This window comes from Ochlerotatus camptorhynchus, unplaced genomic scaffold (genome assembly GCF_037179485.1).
Source record: "Ochlerotatus camptorhynchus isolate MF236.1 unplaced genomic scaffold, CSIRO-AGI_Acam_v1.1 ptg000094l, whole genome shotgun sequence".
NCBI lineage: Eukaryota > Metazoa > Arthropoda > Insecta > Diptera > Culicidae > Ochlerotatus > Ochlerotatus camptorhynchus.
The window spans coordinates 5,135,643-5,156,537 of NW_027040584.1; the positions used below are offsets into that span (position 1 = coordinate 5,135,643).

The following is a 20,895-nucleotide window of genomic DNA, read 5'->3' on the forward strand; positions in this document are numbered from 1 at the left end:
CCGTATGTCCCATATTAACGACCACTTCCCACATTCCACGCTAACATACCAAGTCGCTTCGAGGCCCACTTCTATCTGAGTGGGAGACACAATTTCCTTTTAATACCATCACTGCACCATAATTCCCCGTTTCTCTATGACCGAATAAGGGGAGTCATGTTTCACCAGAAACGTTTGTCTGAAGGAAAATTCCAGCCCGAACAGCCGTTCATCTAATATTAGCTTCAATCAAGGGAGGCCGTTTGGCTACATTGATATTGCATGAAAAAAAAAGTACCCTAATGATATCGGATTAATTTATAACAACCAAGGATCATAACTGCTGTCTATAATCACATACCAGTCCCATTTGGCACAAGCTCATCTCGAGAAGTACATTTCGCATGTAAACATTGGAATAATCCTTATAAATCGATACATTTTCGTTTCTTGATGCTCCATACCCAAGTAACATTGCAGGTTTTATTGAGGTTTTATAGCATTCTACAAGTCCAAATCATGATCTACAGAACCCTCATAAAAGCAAAATTGTTACTTGGGTAATGACCCTTAAGATGATCCGAGAATTTTAGGAAAGTACAGAGACCATCAGAAAATTTATGAAACTGTCAGAAATATATCAGAAACTTTTAAGAAATTCTGTGAATTTCAAAAAAAAATTAAAACTGCCGACGAGAAATCTATTTATTTCAGAGAAGAGCCGATATCTTCAATCAAATTGAGAGCATCAGGGAAGCTCCAAAAACATCAAGACACATCAGAGATTCAAAAGGTATTTCATATAATTTCAAGGACATTGCAGAAACCATAAAGAAGTTTCCGAAAAACTCACGAAATTTCCACAAACTTTAGAAGAGCTCCGAGAGAATTTCTGGGATTTCTGAACATCCTGAAAATGTGAAAGTACTCAATTTATACTTTGACTATATGTCAAGTCGACGATGACAGGAGCACATATCGTGGTAGGGGTAAACAATAGTTGCAATTTCCAAACCTACGACTGGATGCCTTCCTTCAAATAACAATTGAAGTGCGGTAAAAATCGGTGGAACTGTTTCAAACACACAGTTGGTACTTGAACGGGTCGGTTTTCATCTCTTTTTGCCAGTGGTGTCGGGGGGGGGGGACACCCCTCACCATCCCTCTCCAAAGGGGGAGTTTGGTAAAGAGAGATGAAAAAACCGATTTGTACCTTCCTTAAAAGTTGTCCTAGTTCGCTATTCTAATATCCAAATACAATCTTCACACTGCCGTACTCTAACGGAACTATCAACTCTATGCTTTCATCTACTCCATCTATCGTATAAAAATTACCACTACAGTCTGTTATTTGAAATTAGCATCTTCAACTAAACTCAATTTATTTTATTTTTTTCATGGAAATTTCTAGAACTTAAAGCGAAAATTGTTCATGTTCCTTTAATTAAAAAAAAAGTAGAAGGGTCTGTGCCAAAGGGGCATGAACGGAAACTTGACCTAAGAACCCTACCAGCGCGGAACAATTATGTTGAGCCTTAAGTTCTTTTAATTGATCGATAATCTATTTTCTTAACTCTCCATTTTTTAATTGGTGACCCTGTTGTTGTTTTTTCCTGGTATCAATCGAAAGAGTTGTTGGAGTTGGAGGGTATGGAACGAATAGGTACTAATCACTGTTGCCTTTTGGTGCTCCTTTTATTTTGGCGCTATTTGTTGATATTGCTGTTGTATTTGCTTCAGTGGATGGAGAACTAACACGAAATGCATAAACGTGCTACCAATTGATGTCTGCGGCAAGGTTTAGAGCTGGATGATTTATGCAAGTTTATTCTCTCCAGTGATGCAAAATATCATGACACTCACGTGACACTCGTCTACGCATCAACCGACTTTCGCTGACAGAACGTTTTGTCAATTGTTGTTGTTGTTGTTGTTTTACATCAACAGGCTGGATGAAGCCCCAATGATTTAAACCTTATCAACTATGGTAAAAAAAATACATTCAAGCATGGTCATAACATAAAAAACATTAAAAAACGTATATCTTATAGTCAATATCTTAACTCCTGCCGGCGAAAAACAGAAGAAAACTTTCGATGAAGCGCATCACGGGAGAGATGAAAGTCGAAAACAGATGCAACTCTGTTGAATGTTCTCTGCAGTCCGCAAATCGCACCGTACGCTCCATAATTTGTGCGACGTAGAGGTAGTCTTAGCATAAGGTTATTACGAAGCGGTCGAGGTTGAACATTAGGGTCAATTTGCCTCAGGATAGCCTCACAATCTGTCCTTCCTTGTAGGATATCGGCCACGGTTAGGGCTCTGTTTGTGTCTCTTCTAGTCCGGAGAAGTTCTAGGTCGATAAGTTGACAACGGCTTTCGTAACTTGGTAATCGAAACGGATCGTTCCAAGGCAATCTGCGCAACGCAAAACGAAAAAAGCGACGTTGAACAGATTCAATTCTCTCGGTACCGTTGTTGTAGTTTGGGTTCCAAACCGCTGAACAATACTCAAGCGTCGATCGAACAAGTGAACAATAGAGAGATTTTAGACAGTAGATATCAGTGAAATTTTTAGCTATCCTAAAAATGAACCCTAAAGTTCTTGACGCCTTATCAACAACATATGCAATGTGTTGCTTGAATGAAAGCTGCGAATTCAAGATCACACCCAAGTCTTTCACCTGATTCACGCGTTCGATTGTCGAGCCAAGCAGGTCATAGCTAAATATTATCGGTTGTTGTTTTCGTGAGAACGTAATAGCGGAGCATTTGGCTGGGTTCACTACCATTCTGTTTAACCTGCACCAACTAGCGAATACATTCAGTTGACGTTGAAGAAAGTGACAGTCAGCAATGGAGCAGATTCGTAGGAAGATTTTGAGGTCATCTGCATATGATAACCGAGGAGCTTCGATGACCAGATGCACGTCGTTGAAGTACAGTATAAAAATTAACGGTCCCATGTGGCTTCCCTGAGGTATACCTGATGTGGCGAAGAAGCTAGCTGATCTGCAATCTCCTATGGCAACTTTTAGTTGCCGACCGGTAAGATATGATCGAAACCAACTCAGAAGATTACCGCATACACCGAGCCTGCCGAGTTTAGCAATCGCAATAGCATGGTTCAACTTGTCAAATGCTGCGGATAGGTCTGAACGGAAGGTCCGTTTGAACCCGATCCGACATGCTTTGGGTTATATACGATGTGAGACACAGCAGATTGGTAGTTGTAGAGCGGCCGACAGTAAACCCATGTTGATCAGCACTCAAATACTGCTTGCAATCGGACAGTAATCCATAATCACTAGCTCGAATAGCTTCGAAACGGCACTTAACGATGTAATTCCTCGATAGTTATCCACAGCTCGTTTCCTTCCTTTTTTGTGGACGGGAAACATGTGCGCAAATTTCCAGCAAGATGGAAATATGCCACCTGAGAGAGACATTCGGAACAGGCGAAGAAGCGGAATTAACAAGCTACCAATATGTCTCTTCAAAATACAGATGGAACTCCATCAGGTCCAGGATTGAAGGATGATTTGATCAGAGTCGCGGCCTTAGAAATCATTTCTGCATTAACATCAATTGCACCCAGCGTTTGATCGTTTACTGGAACGTTCCTGGCAGCCAGTTTAATATGGTCGTCAGTTAGTATCTCATTAGTGAATACACTGGAAAAATTTTCGGAAAAAAGGTGGCATAGGGTATACGTCCCTAACCTCGGTCTAATATGCAGCCATCGATTACGTTTTTAATCATAACTCATCAATGAATTTACCTGCAAACGATATTCTACTGCTAAATGGTATGCTTAGATATGCTTATCATGTCGTTTGCTATCAGAAACCACGAAAAGTTGAAAAACTTACTTTTTTTAAGACAATAACTCACGAGGGAAATGTATGTAATATGGGTCTATTGTCCCCAAATTGGGTCTATTTATGGATGCAACTTCGTCCTATCTTGTTTGATCCTCAAAAAAACGCTCTTGGTAACGTTTTCTGATGTATTTTTTTTATCACTATCACTGTTAACTTAATGCTCTTCATTCCTCAAAACATTTCTTAGAGAAAATTTTACGAAAACTACATTAAATCACTCAATTTAAAAATTAAAAATTAAAAATTTCGCTTATCGTCTTTTGACCGCAGAATATCTAAATCAGAACATTGTGATGTTCATTATACAGGTTTGGCAGAAAAAATCTCCCTTCCTGTTCGTTCCTTATCATCCAAATGCAAAACAACATTGTTGACGTTACTCTTATTGCTATATGCTGTCAAATGAATTTCATGGGCCATAGTTAGGAACATAGAAAAGAAATGTGTCCCTAAAGTTGGGTCCATGTTTTACTTGTGAAAACGTTGTTAAACAATTAAAATAAACATAAAATATTCAAACAGCAACTGTAAGTTTTACGTCTAGTGTGTATTATCAGGTAATTCCAATCAATAAATGCCATAATCAGGCCATTTGATGATCGTCAGTCAACCTTCCCATCTTAACCTTATAAGTCATGGCGGCTAAAAACTCCGAACATTGTGATATTCTCAACCAGTTTTATTACTTACGAGAGCTGAAAATGTATTGAAATGTTGTGATATAAATTGATTTGTGTGTGGTACACATTTATCAACCATCAGTGATCAATATTTTCCTTATTTTTTGTGTAATATTCCTTAATTAATTATTTATTTGCGTGATAGGCCGAATGAAAGGACTAGACCCACATTACATACCGTAACCCTATATCCTGAACAGTGGCAGCAACTTCTCCGTTGAATTCCATAGACGATGGGAGGCCGGATTCCCTGCGTTGCTCGTTGACGTAGTTCCAAAAGGATTTCGGGTGTAGCTTAAGTTTGCGCTGGATGCCTCGTTGGAAACTTGAAAAGCTATCACGACTGACTCGCTGGTACATGTGATTCAGCCTCACATAATGTAGTTTCAGAGGAAGCGTGCGATACTTCGTAAATCTTCTCAATGCTGCTCTCTTGATTGACTTCAACCTACGTAGCTCTCTCATCTGCCAGGGAGGGTGAGACACTTTGTGGTGAGTTCTTTTCGGGACGTGTCTGTCAATGACATATGCCAAGACATGTGAAAAGGTTTGCGCTGCAGCCTCAACGTCATCTGGATCAAGGATGTTCTCCCATACCATGCTAGACAATACATCTATGATGCTACGGTGGTCAGCTTTACGGAAGTCATAAGAAACCGTAGCAGTATAGTCGCCGAAATCACGCACGAGTTTGTCATCAACAGTGACAATTAGAGGAGGGTGATGTGGAACTTGCTTAGTTAGTGCACAAGGAGCCGAGGAAATTGATGGAGCCCTGTCCTGTGTGCTCACGAAGCAGAGGTCCAAACTATGACCATTTTCATTAACTACATGGTTAATTTGAGAGAGCGTCGCTGCGCTGTAGTTGTCGAGAAGGCTGATAGCTCCTGCGTGAAATGTAGAGCTATCAGGATCTGGATACAGGAATCCGCTATGAGATGGACTCCACGAAACGCCTGGCAGATTGAAGTCACCAAAAATGAACATCTCATCAACTGGAGTGGAACTTTCGACAACTGTGAAAACTGACCGACAGTGAGTATCGATGAGTTCATTGTCGCGAACTCGATCAGGTGGAATGTACAGAGCGCATAGAAATAGTGTGCGATCACCCAGATTGATGGCTGTCCAAACCTGCTCCACATTGTTCCATGAATCGTTCTCGATGGCCTTTGCCTCCAACCCGCTACGGACAGCTACAAGGACACCTCCACCAGTAGATTTACGTCTGTTGTTAGGATTCCTATCACAACGAAAGACCTTGTAGTCAGGACCGAAGACTTGACTGGAAAGCGTATCGCGATAATCGAGCCACGTTTCGCACAGGACAATAATATTGTAGCAACGATCCGATACAGCTAGCCGGTACTCTTCAACATCAGAATTCATTCACCGGCGTTTTGGTAGAAGATCACGACGTCCTGCTTGCGACAAGGAATCGAACGACTGCTCTCCCTGAAAATCACAGATACATCAGGCAATAACTGACCATCATCAAGTCTCATTGGATACTAGCCATAGTGAGTGGGTTGGAAGACCCCCTCTCCGCATCCGACAGCAGGTCCGGAACGACTATGATGAACGAAGGCTGCTGATGGCAGGACTGAGACGGAGGGATTGAAGGCTTCCATGGGGCTTTCTACGGCGCGTTCCGGGTTTCCAGGATTAGGAGTTACAGAGGCATCATCACAATGACTAACATAGTTAGAATTGCTGAAAATTTGATCGGCATCAGGCAGTGAATAGTTAATATATTGATTGTACTTGCTTGTAGAGGCAAGGTGGAAGACTCCTGATTCATATCCAGCCACAGGTCCAGGACGACTATGCTGAACGCTGGCGGGAATCGGCACGACTGGGCTGGAGTAACCAGGAGCTTCCAAAGAGCGGTCTATTGTGCGTCCCGGAGATGAATTAGGATTGTTCGAACAGTAAAGTGGATGTTGTGAATGAGCAGTATCAGAAGTGCTTCTCAACTGGAAACAGCCGGCAGGTGCTTGAAGCGTTGCACTGGAACACGGAAACTGATCAGGCAAATGACTGTAACTAATGTATGCATACTTGCCTGAAGACGATGCTTGGGAGACCCCACCACCGAACTCGACCGCAGGGCCAGAACGACTCTGATGGCAGGAAATAGAACGACTTTGATGGCGGGAAACAGCTAGCGCGACTGGATCGAGTGGTTCGAGGTCTCCCATAATGCGACAGGCATTGCGTTCTGATCTACAGCGCTCCGATTCACTGAATCAGCAGACTGGGTCTAGTCCGGAAATGGGAGTTGAGAACTCGGAAGGTCCCGTAATAGGAGAGATCGTGATGGTAGGCGTGTTCAAACGAGGAAACCACATGTTTTTTGAACCGTCTTCAAATTCACGGAACAAAATTCCTTTCGGCCATGTATCCGATCTAACAGCAGCTTCGCGTAGTTTGGGATCCATTCCGACTTTGTACGAGATGAAGCTCATACGGCTGATGTCGGTTCCTGTTTTGACTAGCGGCACAACCTTAATCGGATCTTCGCACTGTACACAACCTTTCGCCAGCTTCTCGATTGATTTCGATTTCATGCTAGGATGAATACGAGAAAGGTACAGCTAAAACAGCTCGGTGGGTTCAGGGACAGTAAGGACCTCGGTAAAGGCATTGTCACCTGTTACTGCTTTAGAACCATCAACAAGTGGTTTGCTAGTGAGCGAGCTTTCATCGCGGCGCCGTTTTAATGGCGGTTGACGCATGAAATCAGAGTTTGTCGGAGTTGTCAATGCGATTCGTTTTGATAGCTGAGCGATCTGCTGTTCTTGTTTAGCCATTTCCTTCCTAAGCTCAGCGTGTGCGATTTCCTGTCTCTCGGTGATAGAATTAATCACACTGCCAAACGACGAGACAGCAGTTTTGAATCGAGCACATTTCATCAGCTTCGCGCACTCGTTACACATCCAAAACAGGTTCGGGCTAGTGTGGACAATGTTCAGGAAAGCCTTATTCAGCTTTGTGCCGCCGCACTTTAGGTGAATCATCCTGTCGCAAATAGCCATGCAGGAGACGGATTCTTCATCGCCTTTAACTGGCTTAGCGCATTGTTCACAGGCGGAAGTCATGCTGACTCAGTTTCCAAAAGTGATTTAGAAACAGCGGTGGAGATGCTCTAATACGCAAAGAGGAATTGGATTCTCGAGATCGCCCAATGCTGGTCGTGTACAATATGTCCGATTGGATAATTTTTTCACTGTTTTCACAACACAAAATATGCTCTAATTAGCCGATTATCGTAACGAACTACACTTTCCACTAACAACCAGTACAATATTACAAGTATATCGAACGGAAAAACACGAATAATGATAGCCCGTGTGATAAAAAAAGGACAAATTTAGCAGCGCAAAATCACGACGATGTGAATAACAACAACTCTATATGTTGGTTCATCAAGCAGTGAGAGGTAGAGCCATGACAAACAACAATCACAAATAATGGTCGCTGCTCACAAGCAAAACGTTCCACTCGCTGCTGATGATGAAAAGCACAACGAAAACAGTGAAGACTTCTGCAGTACGATCATGAGAAAAAGCGAAACGACAGAAGAAAATGAAAACAATGCCTACGCATTCCAAGTTCGTCTCGGCAGGCGCGACTGTGTGAGTTCCAAACAAAGTAGGCAACATTAAACGGAAGCTGTTGGGCTCACTCACCAACATACTCACATAAGCCAGCAAAGCAGCAACTGCTTCAAAACAAGCACAAATGAGTGTCGTGATTGTTGGGAATGACCAGATCGGCGAAGGATCACAACCGAAGACTACATTCACCAGTTGCTTTTTACTTCTTTCGTCAACTTGATGGATGGTCATGGAGAGAGCTTCGATGAGCACATTGATAGGATTGTACAAAGCGTTACTACCATGAGCTGTTTGACGATCGTGATTGTGATAGGTCGCAACTCTGTTTCTCTCACAGAGACTCAATGACCCAAAGCTGATAGGAGAGCTAGGTCGAGTTCTGCAGCTTGGAATGGGGCGTTAATCGATGGCATGGAAGAGGTACCTGGAATGGTGATGTTGTCAAGGCTCTGTCGGGATACTTTGTTTCTAAGAACGAAGCTTTCGTCGTAGCTGGCAAGGGCAGATAGTGCCTCGAAGTGATCGTCAAGCGCCTCTGCGATTGTTTGTGGGTCCCGTGTAAACCCGTTGGGCAAGTGGACGCTGAGGGCGTTCACACGACGCCATAGTTCAGTAGTCGTTTGGTTAGCGTTGATTTCCTCAAGGAATTCCTCCCAGCTATTTTTCTTGGCGTCTCTGATGATTTGCCTACAGTCATTTCTTTTTAGTCGGTAGTATTCAGCTGCTTGAGATCTGTCCGGGTGAGCTATAGAAAGGCGTTTCAAAGCCCGAAGGGCTTTTCTTCTACCCTTAGTGGCTGCCTTGACTTTAGGGGACCACCCATGGAGGGGTCTACGCCCAGGGTTTGGGCTGGACTTCGGTATCGACGATCAGGCTTTCAAGATCAGATGGCTGTGTAGCGCTAAGAGCCTCTGAAATATTTTGTTGAAAGCAGACCCAGTCGGCTTGTTCGTATAGCCAACGTGGCCTGCGGGATGCCTCGGGGGGTTTGCAGTCGATTCTGATTTCTATAGGGTGGTGGTCGCTGCCCATCGGATCTTCCTTTGCACTCCACGAAAAACGGTGGGCGATGTTTGAACTAGTAAGAGAGATATCAATGGCAGATTGTCTCTGTCCGCTAGTGTATGTGGGTGAGCCGTAGTTGAGGAGCACTAGATCAGCTGATTCCGCTACTTCCAGTACCTCTATACCACGTCGGTTATTAGAGGGGTCACCCCAAGCTTGGTGGTGCCCGTTGACATCTCCCAGAAAGAGGATAGGGCCTTCCAGGCGAGAGAACAAGTCGGACAGTTTTACAGGTAGGTTCGTAATTATCTAACAGGGCAGATACACTGAGATCACTGCAATCGGAAACGGGTATTCCAATCTGACCGCACCTACAGGTAAGTCAGTGTAGAGCTGAATCGTGGAAAAGGATACTGGAGTTTTGATCCCGATGGCCGTGCCGTGTTTACTGTTATGATTGCATCCCAAGATCAATTGATACTGACCGGTGAGGGATCGGTTCATCCTTTCAACGGTTGTACGATGCACCTCTTGTATGGGCAAAATAATCGGTGAGTGTTCCCGTACCAGAACTTCTAGATTGCTTAGATTGTTGTAAAACCCGTTGATGTTCCACTGGATGGCAAAGGATGACCCAGAGAGAAAAGAATTGGCTGCAGAGTTGGGTCCGTTGATGTTCGATTGCAGCGCCTGTGCAGAGCCTGCAGAGTGCGAGCCGGTGGAGGAACTCGGTAGACCACGTGTTGGTGGGTAGGATGTGGATGTGTTTGGTGTCCGGTTTCGAGCTTTTCGGCTTGTGAGCGGACTGCAGCAGAGCTCCGCCGATAGAAGCTGTCAATGGGAACCCCGCTGCCGGCAGAGATACTGAAGCCGCTGGGTAATGGGACGGATCCAGTGATGGGCCAGCTGATGGTAGGGTGAGGCTACCGAGACTGGTCCTCCACTGGTCGTACCTTCTTGCGGCCATGAGGGCATCCCATCCCATCCCTCGGATTATTGTAAACCAATCGGATGGGCCTGTTTGTGGGGGGACATATCGATGTGGCGATGGGAGAGTCCACCAGATTCGGTTGAACCATAGCTTCCGTATCGGTGGGGCCCCGACTGCGCGAGGCCTTATCCGGTACGAACGCTCTGGCCATGGGGTTCAATGACCTTTTTTTCCTTTCCTATGGCCCGGCGGGGAGAGTGCGAAGTTATCGCTCGACCCCTGTTCCTTAACGATCTTGCATCCCACGAAGTCCAGGAGGGGGAAAAATAGATATCACTCATTTTAAAGTAAGAATAACTTAATTTTAGATTGATTTAAGACCAGGAGAATGAGAATCAACCCGCTGTTTCCAGAACAGTCGACAAGTTACGAAGCAAAATCCTACAGTTCTAGGTTGTAGACGTATGTATAGATATGTTATAAAGTAGTTTCGAGTTAATCAATTGGAACAATAAAATAGATGAGTAAGTTAATCTCTATTAGAATTTAATTAAAAAAAAACAATAATATTGAAAGAAAGTTCATGAGCCTGGTTGCTAAAAACGTAGTGAATGACTTCAAAGTGCAAAACATTGAATTTCCATGTCCCAAACAGCTTGAGATCCAAGTGTGATGTACATTGGATTGAAGTGTTATATTTTTAAAATAATTCAATAATGTTGACATATTGATTTTTTTTTTCCCGATGCAATATAATTAGATCCGGCCTTCTTGTTATCCATTTTTCTTTTCCAGACCAAACGAGTTGGTGAACAGTCGAGATCCGATCTGACCGATGGTTGGCATCGGGAAAAACGTTACGCTTATCCACCTCCACCGTCCGAAGGCGAAGGCCCCGGCAGTTGGTGGCGGTTGCTAGCAAGGTAGGTCTCTCTGTCAATATTAGCTTATGCAGCTGAGCCCACTCTGCTGCAACGCAGTTAAATTGTGTTTACCTATTGTTTTCCCAGAAAGAGCATCAATTTCCGGGCAGATGAAGCGAACCCAAATAGTCTAGATGACGGCGTGAGCCCCCAGAAGAGCGAACATTCCGCGCTGGGTGATAGCTATTTTCAACCCATTACCGGGCTCCCCATCGACACCATCATGCGGGAGGACGTGTACACCGACCAGTACACCGAGAACCCCCTGCCCGGAGTGTTTCACGAAACCGAAGTGCAAACCTCATCGATGGAAGCCCTCTGTGGGAATCTCACCCCCACGTGAGTACCGCTATCATTTGCGCGTGTCATTATTACCTGTCTGCCTTCCGCTTGTTTCAGGACGATCGATGTAAAATGCTACCCAATGCCGGACGCGTTGAATCCCTGCGAGGATGTTATGGGCTCGCACTGGTTGCGGGGATCCGTTTGGGTGGTGGTCCTGCTGGCGGTGTTCGGCAACGTTGCGGTGTTGGTGGTCTTATTTTCAAACAGGTATGTTGCCAGCCTATCTACATTGAGTGGAGGACGGAGTAAATAATTACCTCCAATTACCTTAAATTGAATTTGATATTTTTAGGACTGATTTGACCGTGCCGAAGTTCCTCATCTGCCACCTGGCCTTTGCGGACCTGTGTATGGGGCTGTACCTGCTGCTGATTGCCTCCATCGATGCGCACTCGATGGGAGAGTACTTCAATTTCGCCTTCGACTGGCAGTACGGTAAGCTAATCAGGGGGATTTGTGGTGGTAAATGGTTATATATTTGGATCTAATCATCCATAAGTGAACAATAATGGTAAATGATGTGCGTGCGTGTGTGTGTTCTTTGAAGTACTATACGCTCTTATGTGGCAATTTCATGAAATTGTGTGGTTTAGGGTGAGGGAATCCTTGATTGTTTAGGTACTAATTGGCTGCAATAATTAACATGGTAATTGTCTGGCATGTTTCCACGAAACATCGTTTGTGGTTATGTTGCTGCATTCTTTAACGTATTTTGCTGCTGGTAAACGGATGGCTTGAAGATATGATGGTTGGAGCCGAGGCCTGGCAAATATTCATATAATGGAAAGCTGTAGGGAAAAGTGGGGCAATTTTGCCAATGGGGCAATGCACATAGGGGCAGAATGGTACTTTTGTTGGACAAAAATCGTAGCGCGCCACCCCTGCATCTTAGAGATTTGGTGCCTTTGGCAAAGTTGTTCAAGTGGTTAAGGACTATCTAAAGACGTCAAAATGTTAGTTCTAGATCACGCCGTTCAGGTAGCGCCACCTCTAACTTTTTATAGAAGCATCATAGTTTTTTAAGCAAAGTTGTTTGTTTTGACATTTTGAACAACTCTTCTGAAGACGTCAAAAATCTACAGCCTACTTCAAGCGCGATATTTGAGATTTTTAGTAATATTAATTGAAAACCAGTTTTTTCTTCAATTTAATGTACTTACGCAGATAAAATAAACTGAAATGTTCTTTTTTAATAAAAATATGCATTTTCCCAAGCATTTATTGTGACATACTTATTAAAGTAAACGATTTAACAGCATATTTCATCAAAATAAGCAAAAATTCATGCAAACTTCTATGTTCTATAAAACAAAAATGAGCAAAAAGTAGCAGCTCATTTTCACCTCACAAGCTCTTCAGTGCTTACCGATAACTATTCTGCAGAGCACTGGACCGGGCACAACAAGGCATTTTTATTTCACAGTGTTGAAAATACTTGATTTGCATACATAACAAAAAAATCAATTTTTTTTACATTTTACATTGTCTCTACGTGACATATCGATATCATCAGGTTAGCCTAGAATTGTTTGTTTGTTTTCTCAGACAGTGATTGTCATTCAAAAATGTTTTGCGTCACAAGAAGAGAAGTGTTCAATCTCTTGAGTGAAAATATAAATCTTTCCTGGAAGAGCAGGCATAAATATATCTGCGAAAGATTACAAACGTCCACTTTAATTGGGGTAAACCCTGAAATCTTGAAGCTTATAAGAAAGAACGTTATAAGGTGTTGTGGAGAAATAAAAAAGAGATGGGAGAAAAGTGGTCGGAGAGGAAATGGATGTCATGTCGGCCTAAATGCCCCTAATTTGGGCCCATACGCCCATACATAAATTCATCAATCGACTAAATTTTCAATAGCGACCAAAAACATTCATTAGTACCGTCCCAATGACGCGTTCATCTAGATAAAATTGAAAAATAGTAGATTTTTAGTGATGGGCCAAATCTTAGAACCATAGGCCAACATTAGAGCCAGCCAACATTTGAAAAAAGTTATGAGTTGTGGATGAAAGGATGTCTAGACGTGGGAAGATCGGAAGCTATTAACGATATATCTGTGCAATCAAGTAAGTGGCTGCATGAATATTGCATCACAAAACGCAATCGGTGAAGGAAGCTATTGAGAAACGAAAACGGATATCCAGAACAGTGCGGAGATTTTTTTCGAATCCATCAAAGACAAGTGAAATCACAAGTATCATATCTTATATTTTCATGTTTTAGGTTGTCGAATTGAATCACATAAAGTATGACACACATTGTTTATTGCTCGATAAATTTCAGGTATTGATACTATTGATATATTGATACTAGGACAGCGTTTATACTGTGGGTATGCTATTCATGTGGAGACCTTCCGAACATTCGCTTTAGATACAGCAAAACTTTATGTAAAGCTCTACAGTTGGTATCCCATGCCAGCAAAGTGTTTATACAGGGTGCGTGACGATTTTTTGCAGTAAATGGCATATTTGAGAAAAAATACACCAGTTAGTTATTCTAGCAATGAATTTTGTACGATTTATTTTCTTTCGCAACATATGGAAGTTGTAAGTAAATTTATTCAAAAAAAATTGCCTTCCCTTTCGACGACTGTAGTTAGACGCTTCCGGAAACTGCAGTATGCACGTTTTAAAATGTTTCGATCCATAGATGTCATCACTGCCTTGATTTTAGCTTTTAGCGACTTAAGTGTGGTGTGAGGGGTTCTATTGGTATCCCGTTGGACGACGCCCTATACACAATAATCCAACGGATTGATATCGGGACTGCTTGGGGGCCAAATTTCTTCCTCCCAAATTGACGAAATATTTTCCGTAAGCCATTTCTGTGCTTTATTAGCAGTATGAGCAGGTGCTCCGTCTTATCACTTTCCTAAGCCTTTTTTAATATTATACACTGTTCTTTCAGACACATTTACCGACCGAATTATTTCTTTCATGCATACTCCGGCGCGCAACAAAGCAACAACGGCTGACAGATTGCTCTCTTGTTTCGACATCTTTACGTTTACTCAACATTGTTTGTTTAAATCATACACCTAACAGTACACACTACGAAAAAGAAATGTAAATTTCAGTGCCCTGAGACCGACACATGCAAGCGGCCCTTTTGACATAAGAATCAGTTGAAAAGGACGAGAAAATCAATTCAATCAAACGCACTTTTTGTCTAGTTGCAAATGTTTCAGTTTCAGGACACTTAATTTTACATGCCATGTTTGTTTACGTTCCATGATTTACGTCAAAGCTGAATTACGTCTCGTGTAAAAATAATAATGTCTAAGTGTGTATAAGCTATCCAGTGCTGCCAAATATATCTAAATCATGATGCACAAGCATGAGAAATTACTATTTGAAATTTACTGCAAAAATTCGTCACGCACCCTGTACACGGATCCAATGCAATCGAAATTGCATTACTACCAATCGGCATGCTGTCAGAGGAGGCACAAGAGGCCCGAAATAAGGATTTCTGACATTTCCGGGAATGGAAGAGCAGACACACTAGTCGGAAGGATACAATGCAGGATATTTTCAACGATTTAATGATAACTTATGATCCTGTTTTGTCATCGATGAGAACTCCCGTGATCAATAAACACAGAGATCTAAAACCGACTATGGTAGCACTTTTCTGCAGCTATCAAATGATGCAAACAGTGTTAATGATATAGACGATAGTGATGCTGATAACGAGGGTATTTCTGAAGAGTAAACCTTATTTTATAATATAATAAATGTTACAGATGCATTTTATATTTTATTTCTACTACAACAACAACACATGAACTTGAAATCTAATCATTTTTAAGATTCAAACAAAACCAAAATTACTTAAAGGCTTACTTGATTATTTTGGTATGTCATGTAGAGAAAATAGCAATCCACAAGTGCAACTGTTTTTTTTTTTTGTTAATCTAGTATTTTCAACACTGTGAAATAAAAATGCCTTGTTGTGCCCGGTCCAGTGCTCTGCAGAATAGTTATCGGTAAGCACTGAAGAGCTTGTGAGGTGAAAATGAGCTGCTACTTTTTGCTCATTTTTGTTTTATAGAACATAGAAGTTTGCATGAATTTTTGCTTATTTTGTTGAAATATGCTGTTAAATCATTTACTTTAATAAGTATGTCACAATAAATGCTTGGGAAAATGCATATTTTTATTAAAAAGCAACATTTAAGTTTATTTTATCTGCGTAAGTACATTAAATTGAAGAAAAAACTGGTTTTCAATTAATATTACTAAAAATCTCAAATATCGCGCTTGAAGTAGGCTGTGGATTTTTGACGTCTTCAAAAGAGTTGTTCAAAATGTCAAAACAAACAACTTTGCTTAAAAAACTTTTTCGCTATGATGTTCTATAAAAAGTTAGAGGTGGCGCCACCTGAACGGCGTGATCTAAAACTAACATTTTGACGTCTTTAGATAGTCCTTAACCACTTGAACAACTTTGCCCAAGGCACCAAATCTCTAAGATGCAGGGGTGGCGCGCTACGATTTTTGTCCAACAAAAGTACCATTCTGCCCCTATGTGCAATGTGGCCACCCGCTTAAAAATCAACTTAGTGAACATAAAGGCTGACTAAAAGTAAATTGGAACGCACCTTGCGAAATCAAAAGTCTTTGACAGCGGTTTGTTTACACTTCTATTGAGAACAACTGGTGCAAGTTTGATCAAAGTAGTCGATCACGTTCTGAAATAACGTCAAATGGAACTCGAAAGAAGAAAAAATATCGTGCACAAACACCTGGAAAATCCGCAGTGGTTCGGCTCCAAGCTGGCTAAAATGCTGAAAATGCCGAAAACAACAGTGTGTCGAGTGCTCAAAACCTACAAGAAACTCTGAGTGTGGAAAGGAATCAGCGGACCTTCGAAAAAACTGGAACCAGGGATCGTCAGCCGCGCAGCAAGGTGTTGAGGTGCGTTAAAGCCAACCCCGGTCTTTCGATCCGAGATGGTGCCAGAAGGTACAACGCCAACTTTCAAACGATGCGGAACATCCTTGCCAGGGAAGGATACAAGTCGTACAAAGCCAGTAAACATCCGAACCGGCACATGAAGCAGAATTCCGTGGAAAAAAGGCTTGCAAGGCTCTTGTACGAACGTGTTTTGACGAAACACAAGGGCTGCACTTTGATCGATGACGAAACATACGTCAAACTCAATTTTAAGCAGCTTCCCGGTCAAAAATTTAACATCGCAACTGGACGTGGGATGTGCCGGGAAGTTCGTGTTTGCCGACAAGTTCACGAAGAAGGTCATTATTTGGCAAGCGATTTGCAGTTGTGGCCTGAAAACAAAATCATTCGTCACATCCTCGACGATGACATCCCAAGTTTACATCGAAGAATGCCTGAAAAAGCGTGTATTGCCGTTCATTCGCAAGCATCGGGGCAAAGTCATTGGCCAGCTGCCTCTACTTCTAGGTGGTTCTGGAGTGGTATGCTGCCAACAAGATTGATTTTATACATAAGTCAATGTGTTGCCACTGGACAGGCCCTCGAACCGACATGAGAGTTTGTGTGTGGAAAAGTGGTAGGACATGGGTTGTCAATTAGAAGTAAGCAATCAGAAAACGATTTGTCATCATTGTTGTAGTGAACGAAATTGATAAAGTGAATTAAATTATATTTTCTCATACCTATTTAAATCATAATTAGTAAATAAATTATAGGTTGAAACCTAATAGTATATAGAATTTGTTGCTGAGAAATATTTAGTGAAATACTTAATAGGAGTCTAATTGTAAGTAAATTAAACTAAATTAACCTAAAATGTTCCTAAATAATAAATATATATAATAAACATTTACAGCTTTGAGCAGATCTCATCGCAAAGACGAGTAGCTTCAACGAAATCCGAATAATAAATTCTCGCAACATTCTCAAAGAATTATCGCCACAAGGTGCAGCGATCAGATCCGATCTAGAACCAAGGTCACCCAAGATGCAGCGGGAAACCGTAATCAATCTGGATACGGCGCTTGTGTGATGATTGACGATCCGGACACGACAGCGGATGATAGTTTTGTACCTTCGGTGATCGATCTTGAGCACGGAAATGAGTGTGAGTGTGCAAGATGTGGTCGACCCAATAATGACGAGCTTAATATGGTCTAATGCGGAGGCTGTAAGCATTGGTACCATTTCTCGTGCGCGAATGTTGACACGATTACGGTACGCTCAAAAGACTTTGTGTGTGCGCAGTGTTCCCCTAAGGTACCCCCACCACCTGCTAGTTCTACTGCTGGACGGTCCAGCGTCTCTAGTGCACGGAGAGCTCAGATAGCCCGTGATCTAGATCGATTGGAGGAAGAAAGGCAAGTACAGGAGAAAGTGGGGGAGGAACGAATACAGATGGAAAAACTGCTGATCGATAAGGCGATGAAGGACAAACTAGAACGCGAAAAGAAGTACATTGCTCGTAAGCATGAGCTGCTCCGTCAGCAGGACGATGAAGTATCCAGCACACGTAGTCGGCATAGTAGCAGGAGTAGCATCCAAAAGGTGGAAGCATGGGTTGAGCAGCATGTGAAGCCCACTGGTATCAACCGAGTCAGCGTGGCAGGAAACGTGACTGATGCTAAGAACATCGATCAAGTGACACCAACACCCGTCGGTACGTCAACTCCGTTGATGAATAGCGGAATATCTGATATTGAAGGGGATGTAATTTCTATTCCGCGTACCACCGATAGTGTAACCACCGGCGAAAGCCCGGAGAACGAGTCAGATTCGGCAAACAATCAACATCGGAATCCAAAAAACCATTTGATTTCTCCAAAGCTGCAGTTAGCGAACATTTAACCATATGCTCGCCTACTGGAAGAGTCTAGGGTTGCACAGTGGATGATTGGAATTAATCCGATGCAATCCAGAACCAGCACGATTCCGAAGATCGTTCCGAAGCTTATGGGAAACTCCTCTCCATACGATGTTTGGCACCGCAAAACCAGTGAGCGGAGAAAGCAGCAATGTCTTGAGCTGCAACTTCAGCACGATGTTGAACTGGAGCGTCATGAGCAACGTGAGCGTGAGCTGGTAGATCACCTCAAACGCGCGGAGGAGCAGCGCGATCTGGAACGACAACGGTTGCTTCAAATCGAAGATGACTTGCAAAGGCAGCGTGATATAGCAACGAAACATCAGGAGGAGAACGATTTGAGGCGCAAACAAGTTGAAGCAGTTGGAACAACAGCGTACGGAAGAACGGAACCAATTACTCAAGGCTGAAAACGCTTTGCATATGCAGCTTGTAATCTACAGTACCAGACCCTGGCGGCAGCAAGGCAGCAGGAGCAAGCGGAAAGAGACGAAGACCGACGAAGATTTCGTTCGTTAGAGCAGCAACTTGCAGACCATCAAGAACTACTTCGCCTACGAGAGCAGAGCCGTCCATTTCGAGCAACGGAGCCACAACAAGTGGCACCAGTGGCATCCACTCAGCCAACGAGGCACGTGAGTACAAATCGTACTCCCCAATTGGAGCGTAAGGAAATAAATAACTTCTCCCATACTTCGACACCCGATCCCAGTATCGTTAGTTCGTTAGACAGAATAGGAACGCCTCATACGTTTACTGTACTGTATTCAGGGGTTAGGGCCTTCTTATGTAGGACCACAGGGTCAACCACAGCTCAATCCGTTTGGGCTTTCTTACGTAGGACCACATGGTCAGTCACAGTTCAATCCGTACCGCCCTCCGGAGTTTCACCCTTTCCATCATAATCAGTTCCCACTAGTGCAATACGGTCCAACACATCATCAGCTAGCTGCCAGGCATGTTATTCCAAAAGAGCTTCCGGTTTTCTCTGGGGATCCAAATGACTGGCCACTCTTCATAAGTAGCTACAAGCACTCCAACGAAGTTTGTGGCTACTCAGACTCGGAAAATCTACTACGCTTGCAACGTTCCCTCAAAGGTGCGGCAAAGGAGTCAGTTAGTAGTTTCCTTCTTCATCCGTCGACCGTGCCACAAATTCTTTCCACGCTACATACCTTGTATGGGAGGCCTGAACATATCGTACATAACATGGTTGCCAAAGTGCGAGCGATTGCAGTGCCAAAGGCGGAAAGACTGGAAACACTAGTCCAGTTTGGGTTAGTTGTCCAAAAATTTATGCGGACATCTAAAGGCTGTTGGCATGGATAACCACCTTTCCAACCCTTTCCCTCTTCAGGAGCTCGTTGATAAGCTGCCAGCAACAATAAAATTTAGCTGGGCACTCTATCAAGAGAATTTACCTGTTGTCGATTTGAACGCTTTTGGTGAGTACATGGGAAAAGTTACATCTGCTACTAGTGGTATTACAAACCAATGTATGACAGCAAGAAATCCAAAGGAGGAGAAACCGAGACCGAAGGATAAGGCATATGTGAATACACACTAGACCTGTTCATTTTAAACGAAATGTTCGGAATGTAACGGGTCAACCGTGATTACTGTTCGTCATGTTAATTTGAACTTTTGTGCAAATTTTCAGCAAAATCGGTGTTGATTTAGAGGTGCTTCTAGTTAATTTTATGTTTTCAAGGTAATTTACGGCTTATAATATTTGTATCTCGAGACTGAAACAACGAATGCTGCTGTAACAACTTTCATAGCAAAGCTTAATGTGTCATGTATCAACTTTGTAACCAAAGGTTGACTATTCGAAGTGATTTTATTGAAGTTTGACTTAGTTTCATGCTCGAAGATATCTTAAAAAGTGAAGAATTTTAAAGTATTTGCTCTACGAATTTTCCACCCATATGATATAAAAATGTGTAGTGTACGGCATAATGTTCCTCATATTGTTCTAGAAGTTTCGTTCCAACATAGTTTTCGTGTATATTTCATAGATTGAGAGATAAAAATCAGAAAAGAGGCCGTTTAGCTAAAATTCACAAGACAACAGAACCAATAAAAGTCAATTAGATTGACAGAACATAGTTGCATTGCTCTTCAATGACGACCGATGACTGTTTCATTGATATATGATTTTTTCATAAATATGTATCCTCAGTAGACGTGTTTTTTTATCAAAGGCAAGTGTCACTCGAACCATAACAGCAATTTATAAAATAACGAACATTTTGAATGGCTCGAGTGACACTTGCATTTGATAAAAAAAAAACACGTCTACTGAGGATACATATTTATGAAAAAATCATATATCAATGAAACAGTCATCGGTCGTCATTGAAGAGCAATGCAACTATGTTCTGTCAATCTAATTGACTTTTATTGGTTCTGTTGTCTTGTGAATTTTAGCTAAACGGCCTCTTTTCTGATTTTTATCTCTCAATCTATGAAATATACACGAAAACTATGTTGGAACGAAACTTCTAGAACAATATGAGGAACATTATGCCGTACACTACACATTTTTATATCATATGGGTGGAAAATTCGTAGAGCAAATACTTTAAAATTCTTCACTTTTTAAGATATCTTCGAGCATGAAACTAAGTCAAACTTCAATAAAATCACTTCGAATAGTCAACCTTTGGTTACAAAGTTGATACATGACACATTAAACTT

At 42.3% G+C, this 20,895-nt stretch overlaps 1 protein-coding gene across 1 annotated transcript in view; it reads left to right on the forward strand.

Moving 5' to 3' along the window:
* The window catches only part of LOC135698746 (lutropin-choriogonadotropic hormone receptor-like), a 129,799-nt gene that overhangs the window by 98,672 nt on the left and 10,232 nt on the right, over positions 1-20,895 (forward strand). Inside the window, exons 9-12 of the mRNA XM_065218870.1 lie at positions 10,895-11,022; positions 11,110-11,361; positions 11,422-11,574; positions 11,660-11,802. Coding sequence (XP_065074942.1) covers positions 10,895-11,022; positions 11,110-11,361; positions 11,422-11,574; positions 11,660-11,802 — 676 coding nt within the window. The remainder of the gene's footprint in view (positions 1-10,894; positions 11,023-11,109; positions 11,362-11,421; positions 11,575-11,659; positions 11,803-20,895) is intronic.